At 39.6% G+C, this 20,182-nt stretch overlaps 1 protein-coding gene across 3 annotated transcripts in view; it reads right to left on the bottom strand.

The window, feature by feature from the left end:
* The window catches only part of arnt2 (aryl-hydrocarbon receptor nuclear translocator 2), a 136,315-nt gene that overhangs the window by 91,377 nt on the left and 24,756 nt on the right, over window positions 1-20,182 (bottom strand). For all 3 annotated transcript variants that reach the window (XM_055661189.1, XM_055661190.1, XM_055661191.1), the window contains 3 exons: window positions 6,654-6,756; window positions 3,578-3,643; window positions 3,265-3,350 (listed from right to left, as the gene is read on the bottom strand). In XM_055661189.1, coding sequence (XP_055517164.1) covers window positions 3,265-3,350; window positions 3,578-3,643; window positions 6,654-6,756 — 255 coding nt within the window. The remainder of the gene's footprint in view (window positions 1-3,264; window positions 3,351-3,577; window positions 3,644-6,653; window positions 6,757-20,182) is intronic.

The raw sequence follows: 20,182 nt of genomic DNA, 5'->3' as shown, positions 1-20,182 counted from the left end.
TACTAGATAGAAAGCCAAGGGAGGCAAAAGCATTAGAACGCTGACTATTATTCACCACTAAGTTACGCTTCAAGCCACACATCTGCCAACTTGGAAATATATCGCTGTTCCATCACCTCCGATGAATAAAAATCCCTCCATAACAGCATTGTGGGCATACCCATACCTCAAGGACCACAGAGGTTCAAGAAGGCAGCCCACTACCAACTACTCAAGCGCAACTAAGGTGACTCAGCCTGCATCACTTGAATGGACAAAAGTTAAATTAAATTAAAATTAAAGATCTAAACATAACAAATGCTTGTGTTTAGTTTAAGTTAATTTTAACCAAGCCATTAAAAAATAAAATCAAAACACCAGGCTTTTCATTCATGTTGTCTATTCAATGACAGACATCTACTTTGAGTTCTGAAGGCCAGGAACGCGATGAAGGTCAGCCATTTCTCACACCTGACATCTCAGCAAAAGCTGGAGGTGATAACAGCCAAGCCTTCCAGGCAAAATGTTATATCTTGTTTTTCTGCTTCGTGCAATTTATGCCTGCACTTGAGAAAGAATGCAGTCATGCAGTTTTTTTAAAACATATTAAATTGCAAAAAGTTCACGGTTGACAAAAAATACATGTTTTGGTCACTGAAAGACATATTTGAAGGCAACATAATCAGTTTGTTTTTTATCCACATGATTAACATGTTGGAAGATGAATTACAGAAGTTTAAAGGGAGGCTTCAGAGCATTCATTTTTAAATGTGGTTTATTTTAAGTTCAGAAGATAAGGCCAACATGGAGAAACAGAACTAAAGTGTTTTTGTGAATTATTACTCCCAAGAATTTGAAAACAATCTTTTGGTTAATTCAAATATTGAATGCTACAGACACGTTGACTATTATTCACCAGAAATTAGTAAGATTAGCAAATAAACTATTAACCTCAAGATCCTCACAAACCAAGAGATTCTAGATAGAACAAGTAGTATGATGCAAGGAGAAGGATTAGCCACAAGGACCTAATCATCTAAATTTTCAGGTCCTTCACAGAACATAATCTCAATCTTGGGAGCACTATTTCTGGACAGAACCATCACTTCAATGGGAGTAAGCCAGGCCTGTTATCAACCTGTTGCATGCAGTGGCAAACAACCGCTGTCTACCTTGCCCAACAAGAGGAAGGCAAGTATATTATAGTGTTGTGTGATGTGTTTGATTGACTGACCAACAATGGTTAAACAACTGGTAGCAAGTACAAATTAAGATGGCTTGCAGGTGTGGGTGAAGTGAAGCATATGCATGACAGGCTTGAACAATCACTGACAGAGAACAATTGTGGGTGAGTGACTAATGGGTTGGTGAGGCAATGAGTGAGAGATAGTCATAGAGTGATACAGTGTGGAAACAGGCACTTCGGCCCAATTTGCCCACGCCAGCCAACATGTCCCAGCTACACTAATCCCACCAGCCTGCGTTTGGTCCATATACCTCCAAACCTGTCCTATCCATGTACCTGTCTAACTATTTCTTAAATGTTAGGATAGTCCCCGTCTCAATTACCTCCTCTGGCAGCTTGTCCATACACCCACCACTCTTTGTGTGAAAAGGTTACCCCGCAGATTCCTACTACATCTTTTCCCCTTCACCTTAAACCTATGTCCTCGAGTCCTCGATTCCCCTCATCTGGGCAAGAATAGATCTACCCAATCTATTCATCTCAGGATTTTATATACCTCTATAAGGTCACCCCTCATCCTCCTGTGCTCCAAGGAATAGAGTCCTAGCCAACTCAACCTCTCCCTATAGCTGACCCTCTAGTCCTAGCTATAGTTGAATTGAATAATAAAAATCAGATTAAATAAAAATAGAAAATACAATAAACATTTAGTATGTCAGATTGCATATATGGAAAGGTAAAGAATGAATGTTAAATCAGTTTCAATTTGCACAGATGCTGCCTGACCTGCTGAGCTTTCCAAGCATTTTCAGATTTTATTTCATATTTCCAGAAATTAAGAGGACTAAAACCTGACTAATCCCCAGACCTGTTATGCCCTTGTCCCACATAGGAATCCTGAACGGAAACCTCTGGAGACTTTGCGCCCCACCCAAGGTTTCCGTGCGGTTCCCGGAGGTTGCAGGTGGTTGCCGGAGGTTGCAGGTAGTGGAAGCAGGTAGGGAGACTGACAAAAACCTCCGGGAACCGCACGGAAATCTTGGGTGGGGCGCAAAGTCTCCAGAGGTTTCCGTTCAGGTTTCCTGAGTGGGACAGGGGCATTAGTGTGCCCCCCATTGATCTAAAGGAATAGACTGCAGATTTAAACGGATGTATTAGTGGGAGACACAAAATGCTGGAGTGATTCAGCAGGACAGGCAGCATCTCTGGAGAGAAGAAATTGGTGATGTTTCAGGTCGAGCCCCTTGATCTGTTACATTCTGGAAATTAATCCCAACAGATTCAAAGACAATGAATATAACAATGCTACTTAAGAGAGTGAAAGAAAATATGAAATTATGAACCGTTTAACCTGACAACAATTATCTGCCAAGTCCTATAAACTATCATTAAGGACAAGTTATCAGAATGTATTACACTGTAAGGAGTCCGATATTCCACTGAGCAGTAAACCGTTGAAGCTCAACAACCACCTAACTTGAACCATACTGCTTCTTACATGTGGTCTGGGTACTTCCAGTTGGATAATTGCTCCTTGTACAACAGTGCAGCCCAGTGGATAGCCTGGAAACCAACTGCATTCAAGTGATTAAAACAGTACAAGATGGTACTTTCAGGAAACAATCTAACTGTTTGATTGAGTTAGGTTGTTGTTGCGCTGAAAATGGTTGAATGAAAGCTCTACAACTGGGTTTCCAAAGCAATGCAAACTTGAAACACTTGTTTCAAGCTTTTTAATCAAACATAATTTAATATTAGGCACATTTGAAGGCACTGCAATGTACTTTGCAAAATTTGCAAAAGTTCAATGTGCAAAGTAAAAAGGTGCAGATATTGGATTGTGAAATAAAGACAGAAACTGTTGGCTTCTTCTTCTCCTTGCATCTTACTACTTGTTCTATCTATAATCCCTTTTGGTTTGCATGGTGCAACATGCATCCTTTATTTATCTGCTCCCTTTTACTTAGTATAGCTCCACCCATGCTTTCCTCTTCTTTCCACAAATGGTGCCTGACCAACTGATAGGAATGTGGGGAAAATAAAAGGTGGCTTTTGAGTCTATACAAAAAAAAATAACACTTCTGTTTGCACTCATTTACCTGCAGGTGGCCAGGCCTTGATATATCCAGTGCAATGTACCACTGAGTACTGCGACTCTCCTTCCTTCACAGGTCCCAAACCATTCCTGTAAATACAAGAATGGATAACAGTTTCATTTAACTAGATGAACATTTAGTCAGTCATTAGTGTTTAATTGTCATATGTACCGACAATGAAATTCTTACTTGCACCAGCATAACTGTTATTTAAATTATGAAATAAAGGAATGTACAGAATCAGTAGATTTTCGTATGCATGGTTGTTTATACTTGATGTTCAAATATGTACGATTAATAAATTTGTATGAATTACCTGTATCTTTTTCGAAGAACAGTCAGTCGACTTAATGAAAGGTGTTCCAGAGGAGCTGTTCCATACCTGCATTAAAATGTCATTCATAGTTAATCGTTGCTAACATGTAAACAGTACTTTTATATTTTCAGCTGTCTGAATAACTATAGCCAATTTAACAGCAATATCACTTTTGTAGATCAGATTTCTTACCAGCCATTTTTATGTGGGCAAAATGAAAATTCCCATGAGCAAGCTAATGCTTCCAATGTCATGAAATATAAGCAAATGTAAAAAAGATGTGTAATCATGTACAACAGGTTCGATACTAAAATGTACTACTATTTCTTCAACGAAAATCTACCAGAATAGTCAATATGTTCTCCAGAACACTTTCAATCAACAAGCAGCATGATACAGAACTCTTAACAAAGAGCTTCGCCAACCTGTGTTTCATCAACATATCAAGACAAGAAGGAAATCTAAAAGTAGTATATTGTTTTGTAAGGAAATTATACATGAGGGGGCTTTAACCAGTAGACTAGCAGTAGAGATCTACAGGATGTCCAACCATGAAATCAATGTCCTTGACCATACTGAGATTAAAATGAATGCATTGGAGGCTAGACTAGAGCTAGAGAACTGCAGGATGCAAGAGAGGACAATGGCAAATTATCTCTTCCAAAGAAAGCCAGTTCACACCCACACCAGAGACAGAGACACAAAAAGTAATTACAAGACAACAAATGTGATTGTTGCATTTTATCTTCTAGAATAAAGTTACAAGAAACAAAAGAATATCCCGGTCAATAGGAAAGTGCCCCGTCTTCACCTGGAGCCGAACCAGACTCGAGCAGAGGGTGCACCTCCAAGTGGGACACCAGGACAACCAAACCCATGCCGGTGTAGGAGTGGAATGAACTCCTTAGCATGCATGAAACAGAAGGAAAAAGTTTGAATAACTTCATTCTTCTTTTTTTCCACATTAATGAACTCTATGTATGCTTAAAGGGACTAATAGAATAGTTTATTAAATTATAAATTGGAGCCCAAACAAAAGGTTAAGTGGCATTATAGTGAATAAAGTAGACCTCTTTTAGCTTGGTCTGAGAGCCAAGCAAATTCCATAATGTCAAACATGCACTGGTTAGAGGAAGTCTGGGATGTGGTTAATTTGTTTGCATTTCCACATTTCTCAACAGGAGGGATTTGGAAATATTAACTGCATGACTAATTTTTTTGTCCAAAGATTTTATATAAAATGGATGCCTTCATTATGCCAACATGGCTCAGTGGAAATGATGGCAGTAGCACTCTTGTCTCAGCCAGAAGGTCAGGGGATCAAGCCCCACTGCATGACTTCCGCACATAATCCTGGATGACTATCCATGCAGTGCTGGGAAAGTGCACCTCTACTGGGTGTGCCATGTATCAGATGGAACATTAAGCTATTTATTTAGCTGGACAGAAGAAAACCACATTAATCAAAGACCAGGAAGCTCTTCCTGTATCCGGTCCAACATTTATCCCTCTACTAATATACACATTGATGTCCATGGGAACTTGGCTGCTGAATAATAGTAACCAAGTTTCAGGTAAGTACTTAATTTTACCGTGAAGTGTGACAAGATGTATTTTGTGTATGAAAGGCAGCATATAAATGCAAGCTTATATTTTTTCTAGTTGCAAAACATCTGACTTGACAAATATTAATTATGGAACAATGAACAAAAGATTTACATTTACATAGATGTATTTCTTCATTCATTCACTTTCTGGAATGTGTGAATGGTTGAAAAGGCCACAAAATTGGTCACTGAAAACATCCTTCAAGGTGGCAATGTCTACCTCGAGAATCACACAAGCTCTTTGACAACACTACGTCCTACCCCATTTCCGCTAAGGGCTTCCCTCAAGGAGGTGGTTGTGAGCCGCCTTCCCAAATTCTACCATCATTCTGGTGAAGAGTTCTAGGATTTTGAACAGTGACAATTTGTGGAGTCCAGAACCAGGGATCACAGTTTAAGAATAAGGGGTAGGCCATTTATGACTGAGATGAGGAAAAACCTTTTCATCCAGAGAGTTGTGAACCTGTGGAATTCTCTGCCACAGAAGGCAGTGGAGGCCAATTAATTGGATGTTTACAAGAGAGAGTTAGATTTAGCTCTTAGGGTTAAAGAATCAAGGGGTAATTGAGGAAAAGCAGGAATGGGGTACTGATTTTAAATGATCAGCCATGATCATATTGAATGTAGTGCTGGCTCGAAGGGCCGAATGGCCTACTGCTGCACCTATTTTCTATGTTTCTAAGTTAATATTTGGTTGGAGGAGAACATATTAGTGGTGATGCTCCCATGCACTAGTTGACGTCTTCCTTAATGGTTGAGTTCATAGGATTGAGAGAAGCTATTGAAGTAGCCTGCGTGTGTAACTGCAGTGCATTTTGTGTATGACACACAAAGCAGTCACAGTGCACCAGTGGAGAGAATAAGTTTTCAGAATGTTAATAAGATGCTAATAAAGCTTTGTCCTTTATGATGATGAGCTCCTTGAGAGCTGTTGGAGCTCAACATTCAAATGAGTGGACCATATTCTACCACTAGCCCTTGTATAGGCAGTGTAAATGCTTCTGGTGTCTGAGAAGAAGCACTTGCAACAACATACCCAAGCCCCTAGCCAAGTCTTGTAGGCTCTGTATTTATATGATCCATCCAAGTCGGTTTCTGATTAAGATGGACCACCAAGATGTTGATAGTGGGCAATGAAGTGAGGGGAGTGCAATTGAATGTTAAGGGTGGATGGCTACGCTCTTCCTTGTTGGAGATGGTCATTGCATCCATTTCTCTCCCAGCTGCTGCCTGACCTATTTAGTTTTTATTTCCGATATCCAGCACCTATAGATTTTTTTTTTTTTTTAGAATGATAAGCACTCACATCAGTCAGATAGACATCTGAGCTATGATTCATTAAAAAAATCTTACAACTGAACTTTTCATATTGAATAAAAGACTGCCAATGATAACATCTTTTAATGTTCTGCCATGTAATCAGCTTGTGGCAGGAAAGCACCGTTTATGCCATTTAACATTGTCCTTACCTCATTCTACAAATAAAGGAACGCCTAGATCCCATGCACATTCTCATGGAAGATTGCTGCCCTTCCTTTTTAACTGTCCCAGTTTTGAGATCCAGAATACGACCTATGTTTGAAGAGGAAACAAAATAGATTATGGAAAATTACTTCCAGAGCTGTTGATTCTGGAAGCCCAGACTATGGGCTGAGATAAGGTTACACACAACAAATGGTGCAGATGCATCAACAATAATTGCAATAATTTGCATTCATGTAGAACCATTAAGATAGTAACATGTCCCAAGGTATTGTCACAGGCTTTATCAGAAACAATAACAAGATAAAGGAACGATTTAAGGACAAGATGGGCCTAATTGGATTGGAATTTTACATTAATCTGGATACAATATTGCATTTAGCAATTTGAAATAATTGTCTTCGTTTTTTTAGATGCCGGGTGTTAGTCCCAATATTGCCAGTGTCAACCTCCTCTTAACTCATTTTTTGTAGCTTTACCTGTCTATTCTGATACAGGGTGGAAACAGGGTCTTCGGCCCAACTTGCCCACACTAGCCAACAACACCCACTCTCAGTTATGGGACATTATAGCTCTGTACCTTTGTAAGCACGTTGGGGAAGACAATAAATGAATGTTTCTGTTAATCGGCCTTTCTTGAAACCCCATGATGGAATCAGAGAAGGTCTTTAATGGCCATCTCTTGTGTTGACACGTCAGTCATTTAACACTCAGTTCAGGGCATGTCTGTTTAGTCGATTAATACTCTGTCTGTTAGCATAATCAGGGAGTCATCCTTCAGCACTGTAATAAGAAGAATGTGTTTTGGGTGTCTGGTATATGATGCTCAGAATTCCTCAGACCAGCCACCGTCAGTTGGGATGTGATCCCATTGTAAATATGCAATTCTGCAAAATTACCTGTCTACGTTCAATATTAAAGTAGGTAATTATAGTAATTGAAACTATAGCTAATCATTTATTGTCGTCTTCAGAAAGTATAAAACATCACTGTAGTGTCAGGAAGGGATAATTAGATTCTCCAGAAGACCTCTTTGTGTTGAGATTGAGATTTGTTTATTGTCATATGCAATGAAATTCCTTGTTCACATTAAGCTTACTGAGCAATGACAAATGCAATAATAAATACAACGATGAGTGCAAAACAGCAGAATGATGAAAGATTGTAGTTCCACCAATAAAGACCTTTTGCATCTACAAGCTTCAGTCGCCAGTGGATTAGTCACAGTCACACCACATACATAACACATTCACCATATTAAAGCTAAGTAATTCTAAGGGCATCTAATAAGTAAATGATCACTCTCTTTTCAAGAATAATAAACCCAGTCAATTAAATTTTGGTATACTAGTTAAAAACAAAACTGCACATTGCTGTTTTCTCATGATTGAGAAAAAAAATCAACCCATTAATCTCCCAATTCCAATTACATTTCCATTCAGCTCCTCCCCAACTCAATCTCATCTGGTGTTGAAATCGTCATCTTTGCCTTCTGCCATGTTCAAGCTCCAATAGTCCAAAACTCCCCATGCTCCATAATCCAAAACTCCCCTTATCTGTTAATTTTTTAGTTTATTTTTTTAGTTTAGAGATACAGCGTGGAAACAGGCCTTTCGTGCCACCGCGTCCGCGCCGACCAGCGATCCCCGCACATTAATACTATCCTACACCCACTAGGGACAATTTTTATATTTACCAAGCCAACTAACCTACAAACCCGTATGTCTTTGGTATGTGGGAGGAAACCAAAGATCTCGGAGAAAACCCACGCAGGCTTACGGAGAGAACATACAAACTCTGTACATGCATCACCCGTAATCGGGATTGAACTTTTCAGTGGTATCTGGTACAAACTGCTACAAGTTAGAACAGATTCACCAACTTGTTTATTCAATAAACAGACCTTTGAACCTATGAGTTGATTTACTTACTGTATGGACCAAGATTTTCAAAACCTTGCGTGAGGTTAAAAACAGAATGATAAGTAACTTAATGCAAAGTTCTCTTTAAATTCAGAAAAACAGAGACAGGTATATATTTATACGAAAACACGTGTGATTAAAATACTTTTATTCACTGATGCATTCATAAACGGTAATTAATTAAAAATGGTAAAAATGAAAACAATAAACAGGATAAATAGTTTTTTTTGTCAATGCATGTGCTTCCATATCAATTTCTTCATTACCTGTGGTTTTTCAAAATAAGTGTAATTTTACCAAGTAATATTGGCCAAGTTTATAAAGAGTTCTGCACTTTAGAACTCCTGGACCCAGCACATTACTGAAATCATAAAGAAAGCCGATCAACAACTCTCTTGAATGTTAACAGGTGTACACTAGAGAGCATATTGACTGGTTGCGTCACAGCCTGGTTCAGCAACTCGAACGGCTAAGACTAAGGAAAATACAAAAAGTGGTAAACAATGACCGTTCCATCTTGGGTACTGACCTCCCCTCCATCTAAGGTGTGTACAGGGGGTGCTTCTTCAAAATGTCAGCCAGCATTATCAAGGATCCACACAACCCTGGCTATGTTCTCATTTCATTCCTGCCATGGGGAAGGAGGTATAGGAGTCTGAAAACTGACCTCCTAGTTTAGAAACAGTTTCTTCCCAATAACCATCATGCTACTGAACACTACAAAGAGCAACTAAATTTAGAACTATGAACTGTCTTGGTTGCAGTTGGCACTTGGGCTTTTGTTTTGTTTTGGCCTATTATTTGTTTTGGGCTATTAGTTTGGGGCTTTTTTTTAATTGATATAACTTTTTTTTGTTCATAATGGTATATATTGAGTATTGTGTTTACAGATCTGTCATGCTGTACAAATAAGAACATTGTTATGTTTCGGTACATATAACAATTAAACATTCTTAATTCTCTGTCCTGAAAGTAGCCTTGCCAATACTAATGCTCACATGATTAAAAACGTCTTCCCCATCTTCCCATCAGTATCAGTTCTGTCGTAAAAATCCATACAGACACACCCCCACTTATGTAATAGGCCACTTGGGTAAACTTGCTCGTGATTACAAAGCCCACTGTTTTATTTCCGAATTGAGCATCTAGGTAGCAGTGCGCTATTGCATATGCGGCCATTTCCGCAAGCCAGTCGGCTGTTCTTGTGGATGTTCCCACGTGGCCTCTGCTTCAGATCTCCCACATGGTTTTCGCGTCAGAGTTCCTAGGTGGTCTACACAGTACGAATAGTAAATTTACATGCACACAGTAGCACATCCGTTTCAGACTAATGTAACATCTGACTTATGTAGAGTCCATGGGACGTAACCCTTACCCAAGTGTGGCACAGTGGCGAAGCAGTAAGTTGCTACCTTACAGTGTCAGAGACCAGGATTTGATCCAGTCCGTACGGAGTTAGTATATCCTCCCAGTAACGGCGTGGATTTCCTCCAAAGGTTATGCTCCAGTTTCCTCCCACAAAGGTGCAGCGGTAAAGTTGCTGCCTTAGAACTTCAGAGACCTGGGTTTAATCGTTATGAACGGTGCTGTCTGTATGGAATTTGATTCTTCTCCCCGTGATCGCGTGGGTTTTCTCCGAGTGCTCCGGTTTCCTCCCACATGCGAAAGACATACGGATTTGTAGGTTAATTGTTTTTGCTAAATTGGTTCTTGAGTGTGTAGGATAATGTTAGTTTACTGGGATAACTGGCCAGCGTGGATTTGGTGGGCAGAAGGGCCTGTTTCCTTGCTCTATCTCAAAACAAAAACTAAACTAAAATTGTAAAAAATTGTCCCTTGTGTGTAGGATAGTGTTAGTGTATGGGGTGGGCTGAAGGGCCTGTTTCAGCGCTGTACCTCTGCATCTGTATCTCTGCAATTAGGGGAGCATCTGGTACTTGTGAATTCTTCATGAATTAGTTTCATCAGAACACCTTGGTGTTGTTTGCAGAATATCCTTCCACCAATATATACAATGCCCTGTAGTTTGCTAATTTATCTTAGCAGCATTCCAAGTTTATGAAGTTTATCTTAGTAGCATCTGATGGGATGGTGAATTATCAATGGATACCAATAAAAACAAGACATGTAGGCCAGAATTTGCTGCAATGGAGCAACTTGTGGTGTGCCCAGTTCTTGGACAACTTCCTTCACCTTTTGACTCAAACAATCTAGTTCTGTAACTTTCTGGAACCGGTAATACTGCAAAAAGGACAATGCTACATCTGGAACCCTGGCCAAAGATTGAACCGTGTTTATTTCCTGAACCAATTAGATATAGAGGTTAAGGAGGAAAGAGAACAATAGAGAAGGAAATTAGATGAATTAGATTTAAATCAAATTCAAAAAGAAAAATAATGGGGGGAAAACATGGATTAGGAAGAACCGGAAAAGAGAAAAGGAAGAGCAAGGGGAAAAAACTAAAACATTTAGCAAAGTAAATTTCCACAAAGAATTGCTAAAGAGAGAAATACCATACATATGTTAAACAACACAGATCATCCAAAAACTTCTGGCAATTCATAATCTATAGCATTATTTTTTTTCTTTCAATGAATTCTTGGTCAATTTACAGATCAATGTCACTGCCTAATATTAAGCTTGCCGTAGACAGCAATTCTGGTGTAAGGTATTTTACAGACTATGGTAAAACTATCACAATAGATCCATAAATATAAATAAGTTACATTAAAAATACACTCAAGATTAAGATAGATAATTTAACTGCCCTCTTAATCCAGCTATGCAGAAAAACCCCCATACACCTTCATTTCTACATTTTGTGCTTTTTGAATGAGTCTGCATTACCTTTTAGGTAAAGAAAATATGACCAAAAATGGACAATCCTGATATTTTTTTTAAAACGATCAACGAACTTCAGAATTATGGAGTTGAAGGATCACACAGCACCCTTTAGTGTTCCATTAAGTACCTGTTTCTACTGATATGAGGCAACAATATAATGAATGGATGAAATGCTGTATATGTATTATGGTGTATACAGAGTTTCAGGGAGCAATTAAGAAGGGAACCACACAGGAGATTACTGGGGGAGATGAAGGCGAGCATAATCATGGACTGAAAACTGACTAATAATGTGTAGATAAAAATTAACAATTTCCTGAACTGAATGAAAATGGCTAGTAATGACGGAGGAAAATCAAGTGGAAAAAAAGGATTTAAAAAAAAAACCAGGATGACACAAAAATAATAAAAAAAATGATTCTCCTTTCATAAAGTGGAAGAGATTTATAATGGCATAATTAAATTGAGTAACACAGTAAGATTCATATACTCACACAGTCTCTGGCCCAATTTGAAAAACAGCATAAAAAATTAATCCCATAATTAAATAAATGCCACCAATAATGCTTAAGAATTTCAATCCGAACGACATCTTCACACGTGCAAAATTAACTGTGCTCAAATGACTGTTGCTCTACATTAGAATTTGTTGTAAAATGGTCTTGGGTATGAAAACTACCCAATCAAACAGTAATAGGCTGATAGAGCAATGTTGACAAATCAAGCTAAAGTTTAAAGACAAAACATTATTGCTCTGGTCCTGACATTATCAGGCGTTCATCACTTGAACACCTCTTTTGACGGGGGAGGGACACAGCAAATTTGACATTTATACTCCTTTTAAATTTGCCAAAAGTAGAGACTCCAATATGTAACGTTGGTCATGGAACTGAAAAAGGAATCAAGTCTAAAATATTGTAAAGATATTTTTGTATTGTATTGTATTCAAATTTATTGGCATTGTCTCAATTTGAGACAACGAAATGAATTTCCCTTACAGGCAGTATCATTAAAAAAAAAATCACAAAATAATAAATAAATAATAAATAAATAATAGAACATGTTAAAAATAAAATTGAAATTGAATTTTAAAAAAAGCACAAACACAGAAAGTCCATGACACAACATAACATAAATGGCACCAAGGTGAGGATGGCACCATAGTCCAGCCAGCCTCTCCTCCGTGTTCATCCGTGGTCGGGGCCTTCCAAGCACCCGCAGTCGCCGCCCCGGGTGGCCCGATGTTCAGGCCCTCACGCCGGGCTGGTGGAACGCCGACGCCAAACCCCGACGGTGAGCATCCTCCTCCTCAGCATCCCGGACCTCCTGAACAGCCGCCTCCCGCTGCCGGAGTCTGCAGCTCCTGAGTCCGCAGGCTGAGCCGGGCAGAGTCGCAGGACCCCGCGCTGTCCATCAGCGCCGCCCGCGTTGGCAGCTCTGCAAACCGCGGCTCCGGTAAAGATATTTGTCAGAGACGAATGTAGTGACTCACAAAGCTCTCACAGAAGTATGAGATCGAACACTGCAAGACCTTAGACACTATTACAGATAATTCTGGCTGGGAGATATTCATCAAACGCTACCAGTAATTCCATGAGGTACTAATACAGATTAATTGAAAGCTGTGTTAAAGCATCCTAGATAAAGAAAAATGTTAAACAATTGCACTTGAAAATTAATATGTAAGGGAATTTGGTAAGCGATCCATCTGAGAGAATGCTTGCTTCAAATTTACTCAAATTTGGAAATGGAGAAATTAAACACAAAGACTCAGCAGGAATGATTTCAATGAAAAAATCTGGGCTGAATTATTATGTGGTCCATGATTCATGATGCAAGCTCCCCAGGTCCCTATCATTTACTGTGCAAGTCCAGCCCTGGTTTGTTCTACCAAAATGCAACACTTTTAATTTATCTACGTCCGCCATTCCTCAGCCCAGTGGCTCAGTTGGGCCAGATCCCGTTGTGATCAGAGATAATCTTCTTCACTGTCCACCATATCACCAATTTTTGTGTGATGCAAAACGCATTACCCAAGCCAACTACATTCGAATCCAAATCATTAATGTAAATAATAACAAACAGCAGTGGATCCAGCACCAATCCCCGTTGTACATAACTTGTTACAGACTCCAGTCTGAAAACAATCCTCTACCGCTACTTGTCTTTCTAACTTCAAGCCAACTTTGATTCCAAATGGCTAGTTTGTCATGGAACTGATGTGATATGATAGCCTTCCAGTCCAGCTATCTTGCAGTAACTTGCCAAAGGTCTTGCTAAAGTCTATATAGACAATATCTACTCCACAGTCCTCTTCAATGTTCTTGTTCACCTCTTTAAAAAACTATTTGGTGAGACACAATTTTCCATGCACAAAGCTATGCTGACTTTCCCTAATCTGTCCTTACCTTTTCAAATCCAAGCAGATCCCTTCTCCCAAAACCTCAAAGAATTGGCAGCAGCCAAAAGGTCAAACAAAATTTGGGACTGCGGGAACATAGTGATCAGTTGCGAGGTACTCCTGGTGTTGCTGTACATGCACAGGTATGACTCATACCCCACTCCTGTGTCTTGGCAGTTGCTAGAGCCATCTTCCATTTTATCTGGAGATCCAAGATCGTTATACACCTGTCTCCAGAGAATGGGTGATAAAGCATTCCCAACATTATTCAGGCTGAAGATGGGTCCCAATCTAAAACACCACCTATCCAAGCTCTCCACAGATGCTCCCTAACCCGCCGAGATTCCAACACATTGTCTCTTTCTTAGTAAACCCACATCTTCCTGCCAGAATATTCATGCACGGCCGAGTCTCGCTTCCAACGTATGCTTCTCACAAAACAGCTGTGATGTGGATGAGAAGACAGACAATCTCTTTGACAATCTCTCTGAGCTGGCTGTCTGAGCTAGGGGCTGTCCCCAGAGAAAGCATCGGAGCAAACCTTAGGTCCTACTAGAGGATCATAAATTCAAAGAAAGATGCACTTTGGTCTGCTCAAAATGTGCAGATTATTCAGTGTAACAAATTATCTGTAAGTGAATGCTGCTAACTGGCACATTCCAAGCTGCAGGGATATGTGTAGAGGAATACACTGATACGCGATACAGCCAAAGCAAAGGCATCGTAGGTCTTGTTGCCACAGGACTTTGAGGGGATGTGTTCAGTATATTGACCTCTTAAAGATTTGAAAGTATATGGTTCAGAAGCCATGAATGGCAATCAGACTTTGTAAATTGAATCTATTAACTTGATGGCACTGATGGCATTGACTTTAAACACTAAGGATCTAAAGAAAGATGTGCTAATTGTATTGCTTCATATATATTTATATATTATGAATAAAATTTATTTTTGAAATTAAAAAAACATGCCCCAATTTTGTCAGTGAATAGAAATTCAGTCATCTCCCCTGAAAAAATAATCAAAACATTGACTTTTTGATGAGATGTGCAAAGCAAGTTTGTTTTTTTACGCAGAGGGCAGTTGGTGCCTGGAAAGTACTGCCAGGGTTGGAGGCGGATGTGATGGTGGCATTTATACAGCTTTTAGATAGGCAGGGAATGGAGGGAAATAGATTGTATGTAGACAGATGAGATTAGGTTATTTTGGCATGATGTTTGTCACAGACATTGTAGGTTGAAGGACCCGTTTCTGTGCTGCACTGTCCTGAGTGGTTGTGCTTGTCTCGCTTACATTTCTGTTTGCATTTAGTGAGCTTTTTTTTAACTAAAGTAGTCAACTTCTGAAAAAAAACTTTCAAGTTCAATTCAAAGAATGAATTAGAACACATTATTTAGAAGATGAATTGCTAAGAACAGGATGTCTCCATCTCAAATTCTTTGACCCACAAAAGGCCAAATATTAAGTCAAAACAGGAAGTTCAGTTGAAACTTATAAATGAACAGTTGGCTGGTTCAAACAATAATCTCCAATAGGCTGCACAGCAATGCAAAATAAATATTTTGGACTCCAAACAAAACATACAAGGAATCTGATGATTGATAAAGTTTCTTCTGCTTCGAGTCTATTGAAACTCTCAATAGACTTTAATTTAAATTAAAATAGAGAGACCATACGGAATAGAAGATGAACAGCTTCTGCTCAGAGGATAAGAAACTAATCAAGAAGATTCAGAGCACTGACAAAGCTTAGTGTGGAACAGGTTTTACAATTTGCTTTGTATATTGCATTATACACTCAAATCTCTAAATATCACTGGAAAAAATTAGGCGTACAAAATAAACACCTGCTTATTGAAAGCAATGCCCGATTTCAAAACAGCCATCTGTGAACAATTAAAAGAAGATTAAACCATAATGTTGGACACATGCTATGACTCACCACACAAAATAGATTAAAAGAATCCAAAGGCAAACCAAAGATGTGCATGCACAGCAAACCAAAGATAAACCACAAAATGTTGTTTTTAAGGCTCTGCTTATGGGCAAAAAATGGATTAATCAGCTAATCCAACTGATAATAAAAAAACATTTTAGATACTTTTTGCTCTCGTAGAAAACCTCAAGCTTTTCAATTTAATAACACCTGAAAATATACTTGGACCTACTGTTCATATCTACAGGAAACAGAAGTGTCATCATTTATAAAAAAGATTAACTTAATGCCAAAGTTAATCTTTCAAATCAAACAAATGCATAAAATAATTTATAGTAATAGGAACTCCTGTATACAACACTTGAAATCACATAATAGCCTTATAAATTGTTTCACTTTCCAGAATAACAGTTTATGGAAGGTAAAATACTTTTCTCCTCCCCACACAAAACTATAGATCTTAAAGAAGGGTCTCAAGCAAAAATGTCAACCATTCCTGCTGCCTGTTGCGCTGAGTTACTCCAGCATTTTGTGTCTACCGATTGATTTTAAAAAGTGTTCCTTCTTGCATATCTAAGCAAATCTTATCATCATTTCTAACATAAGACTTTTACAAATACAATAGAGCAGTTGATTGAAAACTTGACTAGAAAAGTTCCTGGAATAGTGCAGTCTGAAGCTTGCGGTATATGACATTGCTTCGCCAAACACTGAGTCATGCTGCATAGAAACATGTCAATAACCCATCTACACTAATCCCATACATCAGCAGTTCTATACCTTGGCAATCGACTGCTCGTCTAGATACTTCCACCACCCACTCAAGCATGCTGAACTCCAGAACCTCCTGGAAACACCTTATGCGCATAACGTTGAATTAAAGGCCACAAGGCAGCACAGCTGAAGGTTTACCACGTCTGCACCACACTAACAAATCTATAATGCCAGGACACATGTCAATATACTGAACCTCAATTTCTTTCTCGGCATTGAATGGTAAATATTGCTCATTCCATCAATATTTTTCTCCCACGTTTAGTTTTGAGGAACTTTCTAAGTTGTAGATTTGTTTGTAACTTGACGACTTCAACAATTTAAGCCACGTATAAAGATTGGTAGCCAACCTAAACTAAAGTCACTCTGCTCAAATATTAGGGCCTTCATTTGCACGAAGATTGGTCAGAAAGCACACAGAACAAGTGTCAAAACATGCACCAAATCTTGTGTGATATTTTACTGCCAAGTCAGGAGCATTGCAAGGATCCACTGGAGAGTTCTAAGAAGTTGTTTTCAATTCACTTTTCAACAACTTAATGTGAAATCAAAAGGAAGATTATTTCTTTAAGACCAGAGAGCCACTGACAAGCTGTGTTCACCACCTTCAACTGAATGTCTTACCCTTTTTCGAAGACAGAGGCCCCCGTTGCTGTACACCCTAGCAAGGAAAACATCAAACCTGTGTCTATCTTATCCTGTAGATGTTACAATATGACTATGCGACAATGACATCTTATTTTCCTAAACACAAAGGAGTATAGGCCTAGGTTGCTTAATCTCTCTTATGCCAAGAATCAAACTGTTGAACCTTTCTTCCCACCGCAGATACATCCTTCATTGAGTGGGGAGACTAGACTTAAACCCAATATTTCAGATGCAATCTCATCAGGGCTCTAAATAATTGGTGCAAGGTGTCTCTGCACGCATACTCAAATCTTCTTTCTCGACCCAAAACATCGCCAATTCCTTCTCTCCATTGATGCTGCCTCACCCGCTGAGTTACTCCAGCATTTTGTGTCTACCTTCGATTTACCAGCAGTTCTGCAAACATTTCTCAAACATACACTTTGCCTTCCTAATTAGTTACTCAACGTGCACATTCATTATCAGTGATTCATAAATAAGAAAACTCGAGGTCCCTGTGAACATCACCATCTTTCAATAGCTCATGTCCTCACAGTTGCCCACATTTTTGTTTCCATACTGTAGGTCTCTATGACTCGACAAGTCCTTCCAAAAATGATTTCTCCCTCCATCAGACAGCATGCAGCAATACACAGAGAAACAATTCATATAAACAATTCAAATGCCGAATCTTCCCATTCACAAATATCATCAAGACTGCTAGAACTGGAATCATGATCTCCCAAGACTGCTTTGGGCATGAACCGCCCCCCATTCCGCAATACCAAAGAATCATGCAGATTGAATGCTCAAGTCTCGAAGCTGCGGTTGATGGTTCAGAAACACAATATCAAAACAGCTTCTTCTTTGTTGAATCATTTATGATGGTAGAATTTACGTGTCAGCTAAAAAAACACTTGAATTTGTTGACCATAAAAGAGCGCCTGAAGTTGCAACATAAATCATAGATGTTATCAATAAGCATTAACTTGAAAATAAACCAGCGGCCTTCTCAGCAGACAAAGGGAAACAAAACTTTGGCAGTACCAGATGAGGTAGAGAAAATGTGCAAAGTAAAGTAAAATAATTCATATATAGAGAAGTCTTTGGCCTGAACTGCAATGAACACAATTCTGGCAGACACAGAGTATTCTGATAAAGATCTTAGGATATATATTATTTGAATTGAAAGAGTGAAAAATTTTGAAAATACATTGGTCATGAACAAAATAAAATATAGTAATCTGAGAAAGCTATTTACTTTTCCACTTTTAAAGGCCATTAAAATCATATTACTTGTCAGAAGAAAGATGCCCTGCAATTCTTTGCAAAGTAAGATATCAAATGCAAAACTGTGGCTTACATTTATTCAAGCATATACAACGAATGGGAGGGCTTTCGGAAGTATTGAGGAACAGGACCTTTATGTACAAGTGCAAACGTCCCTGATGGTAACAGCACAGGAAGAGACGGTTGTGAAAATGGCATACATTTTCACCAACTTCATTACTTGGGACATAAAAGCAAGAATACATAGGTCATGGAGTAAAATTATAAAATACTGGTTAGATCACAGGTGAAGTACTGTGTGCATTTGTGATTGCCACATGATAGGAAGGTTGTAATTGCACAGGAATGCGTGCAGAGGAGATTCACCAGAATGTTTTCAGTGATAGAGCCTTTCAGTTATGAGAAGAGGCCGATAGACTAGCGTTGTTGTTTCGTGAGGTGAAGGAAGCTGAGGAGGAACCGGCTGGAGGTATACAAAATTACATAGTGTATATTGTAGGGTTCCGTAAGAGGTAAAAGGTTTAAGAGATTTGAGATTTTACTTTTTCCACCCAGAGGGTGGTGGGAATCTGGAACATACTTGTGGTGGTGGTGGTGGATGCACTATACTAAAAGTCAAGAGTGCTTAATTAGTTTAGTTTTGTTTATTACTTTTACGTGGACCAAGGTACCAAGAAAAACCTTTTTCTTTCCTGCTATCCAGTCAATGAAAAGACTATACATGAATGATTACAATCAAACTGTCCACATTGTACAGATAAAGTGTATATTATTTAGTGCAGGGGTCGGCAACCTTGTTCTGCATAGGGGCCAGGACACGTCTGTGAGCGATTGGCGGGCCACATCTATTACGTGTACACATGGATCCCGCCCCCACCCTGGCAGGCATCAAATCATGTTTCACATAGACCCCGACCCTTCGAGGACGCACTGCCCCCTAGTTACGGGTGTCACGAACATGGCGCACCTACGGACCATTGCCTTGGCTCTGTCCTGAAGGCGGTGGCTCAAATACTCACACTCACTCGTCCCCAACCTATTGACAACCCCGATCCCAACAGTGTGTTTAAGAAAGAACAGAAGACGCTGGAAAAATCGAAGGTAGACAAAAAGCTGGATAAACTCATCGGGTGAGGCAGCATCTGTGGAGCGAAGGAATAGGCGACCGTTCGGGTCGAAACCCTTCTTCAGACGGGTCTCAGAGCACTTCTGAAGAAGGGTCCCGACCCAAAACATCGCTTATTCCTTCACTCCGTAGATGCTGCCTCACCCATTGAGTTTCTCCAGCTTTTTCATCTACCTCCGATCCTGACAGTGAAGCCCAGACACAGAATGTGTGCGGCCATGCTGGCGGCTTTGTGCAGGATGCGGTACAGCCAGAGCTTGGCGCTCCTCGGCTGCTCACCGCTCCTCAACTCTCCGCCCTTGCGGCCGCCAGCACAGGCTTCCTTGCGTCACCGCGCATGGGCGCCGCGGCCTCGGGCCCAGGAGGTACCGGAGATGAAGGAAGTTGGCGGGCCTGATAAATACGGGAAGAAAAATACGCCTGCGGGCTGGATCATTTTGGGTTACGGACAGCATTCGGCACGAGTGCCGTAGGTTGCTGACCCCTGATTTAGTGCAAGATAAAACTCCAATGGAATTGTCAGTGGAACAATTAAATTCCTACTACAGCTTTACAGGCCCATTAAAACAATAACACATCAATAATACAATAAGTTAG

Source organism: Leucoraja erinacea, chromosome 33 (assembly GCF_028641065.1).
Source record: "Leucoraja erinacea ecotype New England chromosome 33, Leri_hhj_1, whole genome shotgun sequence".
NCBI classification, from domain to species: Eukaryota; Metazoa; Chordata; class Chondrichthyes; order Rajiformes; family Rajidae; genus Leucoraja; species Leucoraja erinaceus.
Note: the sequence above shows the minus strand (reverse complement) of the source record. Positions and strands in the feature narration are given on the sequence as shown.